Source organism: Harpia harpyja, chromosome 6, assembly GCF_026419915.1.
Source record: "Harpia harpyja isolate bHarHar1 chromosome 6, bHarHar1 primary haplotype, whole genome shotgun sequence".
Lineage (NCBI taxonomy): Eukaryota > Metazoa > Chordata > Aves > Accipitriformes > Accipitridae > Harpia > Harpia harpyja.
Genome location: NC_068945.1, coordinates 18,200,902 through 18,213,697, shown reverse-complemented (window position 1 = coordinate 18,213,697; position 12,796 = coordinate 18,200,902). Strand labels below are relative to the sequence as shown.

Genomic DNA, 12,796 nt, shown 5'->3' with positions numbered 1-12,796 from the left:
TTCCATGTTATTAAAAATATGGAAACTATTTAAAACTGATTAGAAATTTGAAATATTAAAAATGATCCAGGCAAGGAGAGCTCAGAACTCATTGTAAGACTGTGCATAAATCAGGCATGTCATTGTGGATATTACGTATTTGTGGATGTGTGCCCATAATGCCCATGTTCCACAGTATATTATATTTATTTATTTCTAAATGTTTTCTACAATAACTTCAAACCAAAAAGCTATTTGTAGAAACATTTGTTCCTTATTGTTTTCCACCTTTTCCCTGGCAGCTGAAATTTGGGTGAGACTTCTGCATGACTTAGGCTTACTCTCATCTAAAAATTCTTCTGTGGAAATTAGGGTGAAAGGAAAATCTAACTTGCTTCAAAAAAACCTCAATAAGTGGTTTTATTTTTTTAGAAGCTGAATAGGGGGATTTATTTGATAGGAGTTTAAATAGTCAGAAATCCTAGTTTTCTCAGAGGTGTATATAAAATCCCAGTCTTCCATAGGAAAACAGGGTTAGTTCCAACTTTGCAACTAGAAGGAAATGGCTAATTATTTGCAGTTTGTCCAGGAACTGGATTGATGTAATAGAAAGCAACTTGATCCTCACATAAAGGAGCACAGCAGACCAGTAAAGGAAAGGCTTAGTGATTTCCTTTTGAAATGCTTTCAGCTTGGTTTAAAATACAAAAGATTCTTAGATCTTTTTGTCCTATATTGGAAAGAAGTGTATTAGCAAGAAAAGGTCCTGCAGATTATAAAGACCACACGCAGCTTGTTAAAAATAGACTTACCTAGGAGTTGTGCATTGCACTGCCATGTGTTGTATGTTTAGCACTTCAGGCTTCGTATACCAGTGAGGGAGCAAGCAGAGTTCGTGATTGTTAGGGAGGACTATTGTGTGTTGCTGAGCAAATAAGTACGGATCTCGAAGCACAAATCACTGAGGAGAATCGTATCCAGGTTCCCTTGTGCAGACGGAAGGGTGCTGAAATAATGAGCCTTTTGCTAGCAAAGGAATAGTCCTGAAACCATCCTTTGCCATTACAAAAATATGTAAATGACATAAAACTCTGTTTTGCTTGTCCAGTCCTGTGGGTACTTGATACAGCTGTGGCATAGTGGAATGCTGAACTTCAGGCAAGGCAGATGCTTATCCTGCTGTTTGTCTCTGCTGGCAGGTGGAAGAAACAAGTCTCTTTCTGGCTCAGGTTCACTAAAGATGGCTTAATGCCTGGATTTCTGCTCTCCTGCTGGGCCTTCTAATAACACACATATTCTGAAGACATGTGTCCATTCTTACAACTTCTCTGGTTAGAAGCTTGAAAATGGAGCATGACAAATATGCTGTATTTTTTGGCCATTTGGGCTGCTTCCTAATGATGACTCCCTTTTAAACAGCAATGCTTGATTCTTGCACTTTTGTTTGCTGTCCAGAAAACATAATTTAGTGTGAAGCTAAGCCACTAATTACTAAGATTTTTTTACATTTTACTGTGTTTCATTTTGCAGTTGGCATTGCGTAATGGTAGCTTTTTCAAATGTATTATAAAAGGTAGTGCCAAGTGTCATTAACTACTCTGGCACATGTACACTGAAATTGCTTCATTATACATTTGGGGCTTGAAGAAACTTCATGTCTTCCGAGTATCAAGATGCAGGATAGAAATCTTTTGCATAGATTACAGAGCTTTGGTCAAACTTGGATGACGCTGCTGGCAGAGAGAGGAGGTAGAGAAAGTTGTTTCCTTTTGCACTTGCAGTAAGGACAACGCTCCCCAAAAAACTATGCTTCATTCATCAGTAGCATCATCTTTAGCTTGGATTTTGGTCTTCACAGCGTTGGAATGAGAGCAAATGGCGATGAGCTTGTTTTCAACATGGATAAACTGATAGGCGTAAGGGGTTTAATTTTTTTTTGTGAAAGTAGACCCCGTTCCCCTGACTCAGTTTCCTTGGTTGATTTGTGTGGCCTCTTTTGTGCCCCATTCCTTCTGAAAAGAAAGTATTGCAGTTACCAGTGATGGAAGGACGCTCTTCACCTACTTGCATTTTGGAACATTTTTCAACATGTAATGGAGCAGCCAAACCCAACATGACAAAGTATGTCATTTGATATGCTAGTTGACTTTGTTTTTCTTGGAAGGTCTTCTGTGATCATAATGTTACCCATGGTCATACATAATTTATTGTTGTTGTCAACTACTCTGAGAATGGAATCACCTCACTAAGCCCTAACAGGACTAACAACGTGGGAGGTGTAATGCAATCCCTCCAGATCCCCAGCCTTGTTTAAGCACATGTAAAGTTCAGAAAGCTGTAATACATGATCACTTGTATTACTTAAAGAATATTATAGTTCAGTAGCATGTTATATGGGATCTTTGGTAATGAAATTGTAAGCACTTTTAAAATTGTATTTCTACAGCAATTTTTGAAGTGGTGGATTGAGCTGGCTCTTCCCCTGTAAGCTTTATTGCAGTCTGTGCACATCTTATTGGTTTCTTCTCTCTCAACTTGTATCCTCTTCATTCCAAAGTAAAACTGATTCAGTATTGGAAGTATCTACTGAGGGTCTGGAGGATGGCCATTTTCTGCCAGCTCTGGAAGTTTGCTTGGTTTCTGTAGGCTTGCACAGAAGCTGTCAGCATCAAATTGAATAGTTCAAACAAAACAAGCTCCTCTCAAGCCCTTAATAGTAAAATACCATAATGATAGAGAAGAGCTGAATTCTACCAGTGTTTCCAGTAAAGGAGAACCAAAGAGTATCTGCAGAGGCAGTTAGAGATTTTTTCCCTGTTTTGTTTGCAAATAACTTCTATTTCTGGAAGAGAAAATCAATTCTTACTTTTAAGAGCGTAGGCTCTTACCTAGTTTCCTGGCTATGGTCATGTAAAAAGCTTTCTGCTACTAATTTCATTATTTTCTTTCCCTTCAATTATCTATAGTTTGTTTGTTTTACTGGAGGTCTATTTATTTGGAGGTTCCCTGTTTGAGTGTACTGCCAGTTATTCTTGATATGGTGGAATTATTTCCCTGCTCTCACTGGAGTTGGCAATGTGTCTCAAGTTAGTGTCGGAAATTGAATGTATAATACAGCCATTCTGATGGACTCTTAATAAACATGTTTAAATACAGCTAGCCCTGTGGCATTGAATAAATGCACCCTGCAATTCAGTGCATTCCTGCTTATGATTACTCTTCACTGATAGTCTTTTTGCTTATTTTAGTCCCTGCTACAGTACTGCTATCGAAGCCAAGGCAAATTCATTTTCCATCATATTTAATGATGATAATCTGTATCAAATGCTTTATTAAAGACAAGATATTCTACATAGTTATTAAACAGTATTTATTTAGCATTACAAACTTTGTATTTGGTAATCAGAAACAGTTGTTCCAGGAATTTGACCAGTGCTTGAAAGGTATTTAATTGTTATTGGAGAAGGACTTTCCAGTGGGGAACTTGCATTCAGAACAAAGGAAATAATGTGTTTAGGAGCTTTGAACATAGACTTTGAATGTAGTCTCTGTGACACTGTATTCTGTCATGTCAAGCACCAGGACTTTAATGCCGTCTACATATCCTTACAGTGAAAATCTGTTTTTTGTCTAATAAGTGTGTGTTGTTTCAGACTCCATGACAGAAAGATGTGTATAATAGGACTGAGCATCCTAATGGAATTGCAGAACCGACCGCCTGCAGTGGATGCTGTGGCTGCCCAGATTGTCCCTTCAATCCTCCTCCTCTTCCTGGGCTTAAAACAAGTTTGCGCTTCAAGAGAACTCACAGAACATGAGGATCATGCTAAAGATGAAAAACACGTTGCAGAAGATAATGGTAAAATCTCCCCTTTTCACATTGTGGATTTTGTCTGGATTTAATTTAAAGGGGGTAAGAAATTGCAGTTCATTTTTAAGACTCATTAGTCGGCTGAAAATAGCTCGGCTTACTGGGTGCTTGAAAGATCATCTTAGGAATTGATTTTTCCTCCCAAAATGTAGTCAAAATGTTTCAATGTATAACAGCTAACACTTTGTGAAAGGGTAGTATTGGTTTAAGAGTAACAATAAAACTTGCAAGTCCGCTCTTCTGGATTGCGAATGTGCTCTGTCTTCTCACATAGGCAGCAGGAGTTTGCCAGGACTGCACTGGTTATATTCTTGATTCCTGGAAAGAAGCTGTTCCTAGTACCCAACTATTTGAAAGACCTGTTTGGCTGAACTTTTAAGGAAATCCTAGCAAGTCTTCTTTGTCCAAATGGAAAGTGATTTGCAAAGTAGGGTTTGAGACAGCTGAGGTTCCTGGAGTAGACAGACCTCTTACAGCTGTGTCTGCCGGAAGAGAAAAAACATCAAAGAACACCTTGTGGAGAGAATAGTGGGGAGTGAATTTTACACAGAGTTGCAGGCAGATATGTGTGGCTGTATTTGACTTGGAACAGGAGATAGATGGTTTGAGGTCTGAAAATTAGATTGGATGTAAGCAGATTATGTAATCCACTCAAATTTCACACATGATTGTTCTGTAATGGAATTACAGAATTCTTCTCAATGCATAGGAGTACAGCATAGAAGCAGCACAGTAATTTTCAAATCTCTGTCCTGTGATTCAGACCCTGCTTGTTGCAGATATAGTCATCTTTATTCTTTCTAAACCATTAACACAGGAAAAGCAGAAGGTTTGGAATTGGAGGGGGATTTTTTTTTATCTTGATCGTAAGTCAGAAATATTTTTCCTTAAGTAAGAAATAGCAGTGTTTAGAATTGCATGTTGGAGTTGCATTTAATTCAGGATGTAACAGTTGTTTCATAAGCAGAATGAAAGGTAAAGCTAAGTGAAAGATGCTATTTTAAGTTTGTTCAAATAAAGGAGCACTCTGAAGAATAGCAGGCAGACATTTGGTCTACATCTGGTTTTCTCTTTGTTTTGTGTCAATATGTGAAGTCTATGCAAGTCTCTATTTGTTTGTAATTTAAAAAGCACACTGATGGAACACTTTGACAAAGACACATTTCTTCAAAATTTTTGGATCCTATAGTTGCACAATGACTGCATAAATGAAAGAAGAAAAAAGGTGGCAGTTTCACATTCCCCAGGTGTGCTTAGAAACAAAAATTTAACTGATCTTTAATGTAGGAAACATTTTAACAGCTTCATTTTTCCAGTTCTTCTAAGATTTTGGGGGAAGGGTGTTAACAGAGGGTCCCCTTTCCAGCCAAAACCTAGATTTATTAATTGTTCTTCATTCATAAGTCATTGTTTCCTTATACTTTTTAAACTTTGTTTTACAAAACACATCAATGCTTTTGCAGAAGAGATACCGAGTGATGAGGAGGAGACAAATGAAGTGAGCCAGGCGATGCAAGAGAACCATGGCGGAGGAGGAGGAGGTGGTGGTAGAGGAGGTGGAGAGGAGGAGGATGAAGATGATGATGATGATGATGACTGGGATGAAGATGCATTGGAAGAGACTGCTCTTGAAGGGTTCAGCACACCTCTTGACCTTGAAAATGGTGTTGATGAATACCAGTTTTTTACACAAGCACTTTTAGGTATATGTTGGCTATTTGGCAGAATGATATAACATGATGAAATAGTTTAGAGATGTTTATGATCATCACCAGGTGAAAACCTTGTCTTTGTTAGAAGTAATAATTTAGATTACTGAAACTAGAAAATGTGATCTTGCTTTCTAATGTTAGTCCTAAGAATTTTTGCCTTATAAATACTGCAGAAAACAATTAGTAGCAAATACAGCCTGAGATTAATTTTCTTTTTGTTCTCTTTCAGAACTTTTCAATCACAGCCTAAATAAGTGGTACTCGGTCACTAGAGGGACTTTTATATATAGAAGTATTTGTCACTTTTTAGATTTTAAAATCATAATGGGGAAATTATTTTCTCCCTTTCCTGTTTGACTAATCCTGTTGCTTTTAGTTCTGATATGAGTTTTAAATTAGAAGATTCACTTCATCATTGTCCATGAATAACGCCACACGGTTAACTTTCTGTTTCAGAAAACAGAGGATGTAATTAAGTTCCCCAAAATGGATTGCCTCTCTTACAGTGGTGATTCTGTACTAAGAAAACTGACAGGAATACTGACCCTGTTTTGCAGTGCAAATTGTTTTAAAACCAACCAGGGATTTCGTGTGTTTCATTTTGTTCTTCTGAAATTAACTTGCAGTGTAACCTGATAGTCACTTTTCATCCATTCCTGTTCTGACAGCGGTGCAGAGCCGAGATGCAGCCTGGTACCATTCACTGACAGCACCGTTGAGTGAGGATCAGAAGAAACAGCTGCAGGAAATTTATACATTAGCAGAACACCGGCGAAATGCTGCAGGTGGGTCGCTTCTCTGGGGCCATTTTATGTGTTGCAGGGATGTTGGAACTGCATCTAATGTGTAACAGCAGAGAGACTAAATCTCCATGCTAATTAAGATTTCCTAAGAAGCATGAGTAGGATATTATGCTTATATTATCCCTTGCCTGGAAGTGTGTGTTATTCAGAGAGATTACTGTTGCTTCTAATTAATTGCCTTCTCATTGACGTGTGCTGCTGTTTGAACAGGGTACGAACTAGTTTTGCACAATCTGACATTTGAAATGAAGAGCAAATTAAGGCAATATCTAGCTGTCAGCCAGGCATTTGATGAAGGTTACTATAGATTATTATGTGTTTAACAGTTTTGTAATAACTTTTTAACTGCTAACATTGTCTTCACAGTCAGTGTAAGGTTTTAGATGTTTAGGATGCTTGCATTGTGGAAAATAAATTCAGATTTAATGAAAAAGCACACAGAATAGTGTAACACAGACCGATTCTGTAAAAGATTAATTTCTCAGCTCTGTTGTAGAGGTGTGTGCGTTTATGCATTTAGAGAAAATCTGAGTGTAATTTATTACTGTCACTGCACGTAGGGAATGAAATTTTGACTCAACCGAGAGTTTTTTCCACAACTTCGCATTCTTAGCTGAGCTGTATTGTCTCTGGCAAAGACGTTCTCTATAGACTATTTTTCATATCCTTTCCCTTCTTTGAATTCTAGAGACTAAGTCAATAGAACAACAAAGTGGCTACACATTTGACGACAAAGGACTGATCACAGCATTTAACTTTGTTGGAAGTACTCCTGGTGGCAACTGAAGGATCAACTACAAAGGTCAATGGGAAGGGTCTCATCATTACATTTTCTTGAAATCATCGTGACTTCTGAGTGATAGGGGAGGGTGATTTAATGCTGCTGAAGGTTTTCTGGAAAATAGCAGTGTGCTTCCCCCACCAGAATGCTCTTTCTAACCAGCTACTGTAATGTACAAATTCTTGTGGTGTTTTTATAATTTGATGGACTGAAAGGAAACATTTGTCCTCAAGGAACCTGAATGACTGGGAGGGGCCAGGCTGCATCTAATTGAGTTGCACTTCTCAGGTTTTTGCTGTGCAGAATTGATAGATTCATATGGATAACAGTGCCTTCTGTTGTACATGGATTGCCTGAACAAATGGATTTTGGAGTGCATTATAATTTTTTAAGTGTAAGGACATTTCTTGATACACTGTAAGCCTTGGTTCCATGTTTTCCAGTCACCTGCTTTTTACTACTTGGTTTAATTGTTCGTTGGTTGCGTACACATTGCTGGATTGAGAATATTATCTCATCTTCCCTATTTGGTGCAGACCAAATGTGTAGAGGGAGGTGTCTGTTGGAGTTGTAAAGCATACACTGGTTACATCAAAGGGTCTTAACTAAATTGCAGATTTTCCCTTGATGCAGTAGTATTAAATTATTTCTCCTAGCCATGAAATCAACTCGCTTGAGTTATGATGGCACGCATGGCAGGTGGCTACCCTAAATCCACACTGATATTACCTCTTGCCTGGACAAGTGGTGTGGCCCTCGCATGTAGATGTTCTACATGACAACTTTTTATTTCCACTATTTTTGATGAATATTGGATTTTACTTGGGATTCTATAAATGTCTTTTCTGGTTTTATTCATTCATTACCATTCCAGTGGTAGTACTGAATAATGTGGTACAAAATATTTACAATATTTTATTTATCTTAATAGAAAAAAAACAGCTCCAAACTTATTTCTTCTTACTCCTACACTTTTGTGATTGAATTTCTGGTCTGCATTCCATTTGGCTGTTCTTGTCCCATGCTGAAATTTCATTATCTGCCAGATTTTTTCCTAAATTTCGAAGACTGGTTTCTCATAAACTGAAACACATATAACAAGGTGTCTGTAAATATGTTTATTTAGTGATAAACTGATAGCAGTACTAATTTGAATAGGTGCCCCTCCTTTAGATCTATTTGGATCGCAGTGGTGTGGCCAAAATAAGTAGGGGTGCTTTACAATGTGACGTTTGGATTGGAGATAAAATGTTTAGACCAGATTTTGTCTCTATGTGTTAATTTCTTTATGACTTAAAAAATATTTACGAAGCACTTTTAAGCACATACCGATAATGTATTTCTTTAGAGCAGTGCCCCAACTGAAAAGTCGAAGCCTTTCCCATCCCCCATCAAATTTTCAATGACTGTAGCGAATTATGGATTGCTGGCCCTACACTGTGCTGAAGCTTTCATTTTTTATATGTCAGAGTAATTATAATTCAGTCTGATACATCTGAAGCGCTCTACACCCTGGCTTCTGGAAAAGGCCAAAGTGTCTTTGCCTGTTCCTTGCCCCATCCCCTGGAATTTTCTCAGCCTGGCAGCTGTGGGGCAGAAGGTTCCCTGCTGCTTTCCTTTTTCCTGCACTCTTGTGTCAGACTCTCTCTGGTGCCGTTCTCTGATGCTGCTTCTTCCCCACCCTCCCCCCCCCCCCCCCCCAGCAGCTGCAGAGTAAAGTTGGGCTGGTTCATGTAGGTTTTACACTGCTGCTACTCACTTAATAGCAACAGTGAAAATTTCTCACTTTTAGGTCTGTTGTACATATGGAAAACTGAGAATTCCAGGGTCTGTATTTCCAAAAGGGAACAATACATTGAGCTGCATTGGACAGGCTCTTTAAGCTCAAGCAGCAGAGGACCGGGGCATCCTTTATTTTGAACATCAGGCCATGAAAATTTTGGGTCACTTTTGCTAATTTAGTCCTGGGGGTGTATTGACTGAGACAGTAGGAAGGCATTACATCCAGTTTGTTAGTGAGTTTCTCAGAAACCGTAGAAGTTTTGAAATCCTTCACAAATTTAAGAAATGGTTTTTGGAAGTTAAGGACATGGACAGCTTCTCTCTTACCTGACAAGTGAAGTATTAGGCACGTAAACCGCTTAAGCCCTTTATTATTTTATTTAAAAAAATGAGATTGTTGAGTTGGGTTTCTTTAAAAGCCCATTTGCCTTCTCTGCACTGGCATGCAGAGTAGAAGAAGGATTTTTTTTTTCTGCTAATGAGGTTGCTAGCACAGTCACAAGCTAATATTTAGGAGTTAATGTGTTCAAGGAAAAATCTGCTTTTGCATAGCATCATCTGTGTGTCACTCAGCTGAACTATGGCTGCTCCCTAGTTCTGCTTGTTGTATTCTTTTGAAATCAACTGCCAAGAAAATTTCATCCAGATGTTTCTTACAAGGGGTTTAATCAGCAGTGTGGAGTCAGGAATCTTTGTTGTCTATTTTGCAGTGGGGGTCAGAGATGTCTGAGGGGATGGCATGTAAAAAGGTTAAATGCCCTTCCCTTCCCAGGAGATTCATGAGCAAATGTTTCTATTGGCAAAAGCAAATGTTAATTATTTTATTCCTTTTTTTGAAAAGGGTTTGCATCCAAAAAGATTTATTGGGCTCTAGCCTCCACTTTAGCATATGGTTCTCTTTTAACATGATAAATATCTGTTTGTACATGATCATAAATAGGTAATGGATTTTAGGGATTTCTTTCTGAGCTGTGTCCAGCTTTGTACTACATTAAAGGGAGAGTAACACAAATGTGCATTACTGTCTCACTTTGAAGCCAAGGTAATGATAGAATATCAGATACTAGCATCGGCCAACAAAGCATGATGTATTTGCCATTGGAAGTAGGGAGAATCATGAATGTATTGTAAAGTAAAGCAAAGGCTGATAACCAGTGACCTATGTTGCCCCATGCCCATGTTCCTAAAGTGTGAAGGTGACTTGTATGGGCACTATGGGGGCTTTACACAGGAAATAAGCATTATGTAGGTTATAATCATAGCAAATGTTAACTTACATGATAAGCTTCTTTTTCAGATAAAATTAACTGATCCTGGGTATTGAATTGAATATGCTGGTTTGTCACTCTTTAAAGGAAAATAAGACTCACCACATGTTTTGACTGCTTCTTTTTGCTCTCTCTTTCAAAGTTGGAAGTACTTGGTTTGCTTTCATTATGAAGCAAAATCTTGAATCAAAATGACTAGCTCCAGGAAGAGTGCAGAATATCAAGCTAAGGAAAAAGCTAAAAAAACCCCAGCAATCCCCCAAAACCCACATATGCACAGTCTGATTGAAATAAATGTGCTTTGGGAGTGTAAGTCAAAATATGTAAAGAATGTTACACAAAATGATATTGTGAGGTTCTTTGCTTTGGGGGGAAAGGCTGCCTGTGGGGTGTCAGGGTGACATGAAATGAACTGCTTCAGGACATGCCCTTTGCCTGTGAAGTCCAGGCAGTTTGTGACTCTGGATTCCATTGTACATTGTAGAGGAGAGAAGGTAGGACAGTAGAGGAATATTTTTTTTTTTTTTTTTTTTTTTTACTATGAAGCAAGAGTATGTCTTGAGACTTTTGTGAGCCAGAGGAATTGTAGACAACATGAATGATTAACTGTCTTTTGTTTCCAGAATACTTTTCAGCATTTTTTCTTCCCTCCTTTACTTCCATTTGCCAACCACTATGTTATCAGGTATTTCAGGCGATATTCAAAATACCTGAAAAGGTAAAGCTTGAAGAATTTTTTTAAAAATCCTGTTGTTCTTGAAGCAATGCAACCTATCCATTGCATTTCTACCTATAGAACAACATCTCTCATTTGACATATGCAGAACTACAAAAACCCCTTACTTGTGCCTGCAGTTTGATGAGCCTTTCTGTGATTTACTTCTTAATATGGGTACTTTGAAATCCCTACGCCTTGAACTGAAATTTGCTCAAAGGATAGGCAAAAATGCACTATGTAATGGAGTATCCAGTCCTAGTTCTGAGATATGCCCTAGTCAATCTTTTGATAATGTTTGACAGTCTGGTGGTCACTTCCTCAAGGATCTCTGTCTCCGATTGAGGACATTCTTCAAGTCCAAGAGACTCTGTATCTTTGCAGGTGGACAGAGAATCATATTTCCTTCATCACAGCAAAGCATACAGCAGGCATGGCTATCAACTTCTTGATCTTATGAGTGAAAATAGCACTCTTTTCTCTCGGATGTCAAATCTTACCCCAAACGGATGGGATACAGTAGAGATGGATGTTCCCACTGTGTTAAAGAAAGCCAGACACTATGCCAGATACCAGAAAGACTTAGCATAAAGCCATATTGTAAAGAGGATATGTGAACAGGTCAAGTTGCTTGCTTTTGACACCTCTTCCACTGCTACTACTTCTGTAAAACCAACCAAACCAAACCAGTGTAAAATGAAAGAGAACTAAAGCAGTGCTTTTGTGCACTAGACGGGTAGAAACTTCCCTGGCCTGTGGATCTAATCCTAATACTCACTGCAAATGCACTCAGATACTTTTCAAATAGAATATGCAACATCTGTATGGATATCAGTACCCTGAATCTGACAGCCATTAATGAGAGGTAAAGACTTGGTGTGATTTTTCTCTGGCAGAAAACAGATGCATCCCTTTAAAAAGTCTGGGAACCCCTTGTCCTGGCTGATGTGCAGTCACCAATGGGAGACACTCGGTGGGATTACAGCCTTTCTTAAAGATTGTCAGCATACCTCCTACTAAAGGGCTACCTAAAGTGCTCCATGTCTAGGGTGCTAACTGATGAACCACTCCCTGACTAAAGAGTTTTGGGGAAGAGCAGTTCAGAGAGAATCTGCAGGCCTATGTAATTGTGATGAATTGGGAAAGCATCCATTTAAATGATGAGGTAACACATATGATAGGATCTCAGATCTGCAGTGTTCCCGATGTTGCCTGGATCTTCTAGAGGTGCGTCCAAGAACTTTGTCCCATGCATTTCTCCAGGAAGAGAATGTGCTTCAGCAGCCCCAAATTTGGTGCGATGCTTTGAACTTGGGATCAGAGAGCAATTTTGATCACAACCTGGTAGTTGTCCATATCAGAACAATGTGGTGAAAGCCGTATATTAATGCACAGATTCTCTCTTTATAGGCTGTATAGAGGTTGACAATTTTAAGTGCTTGGCTATGTGCATGGTGGGGTAGGAGATGAACTTTCATATTCATTGATTTCTCCAGTGTGAATACAACAGTGTCAGCTGCAGGATTCACCCGAGGTGAATGGAGAGTGGTGGTCAGGGGCTGCCTGCTGGACCATCCAGGTTTATGTTAGATGAAGTGAAATGCAAAAACTAAAAAATTACTTGACAGTTGAAGCTGTTGAGCAACAAAAATGAATGTTTTCTTGAAATGAGATTTTAATATTATGTTCAGATATGTTTTAATTTTTAGGTTTCCTGCCCTTACGCAAAATACAAAATTACTACATGGCATGGAGGCCTATTGATTTTTCACAGGACTGTTTACCATTGAAGGTGTTTATCCAAGAATTGTTCCTCATTTTTAGATATTTTTAACGTGTTTGTTAGTAAAGTTGCACATATCCCTCTTTCACTAATTTCCATGCA

General features: G+C 38.5%; 1 protein-coding gene across 3 annotated transcripts in view; it reads left to right on the top strand.

The window, feature by feature from the left end:
* IPO8 (importin 8) overlaps window positions 1–9,940 on the top strand; it is a 47,098-nt gene extending 37,158 nt beyond the window's left edge. For all 3 annotated transcript variants that reach the window (XM_052791028.1, XM_052791029.1, XM_052791030.1), the window contains 4 exons: window positions 3,633–3,838; window positions 5,314–5,553; window positions 6,231–6,347; window positions 7,054–9,940. In XM_052791028.1, the coding sequence (XP_052646988.1) occupies window positions 3,633–3,838; window positions 5,314–5,553; window positions 6,231–6,347; window positions 7,054–7,151 (661 nt within the window). In that variant the 3' untranslated portion in view covers window positions 7,152–9,940. The remainder of the gene's footprint in view (window positions 1–3,632; window positions 3,839–5,313; window positions 5,554–6,230; window positions 6,348–7,053) is intronic.
* Window positions 9,941–12,796: the final 2,856 nt, after the last annotated feature.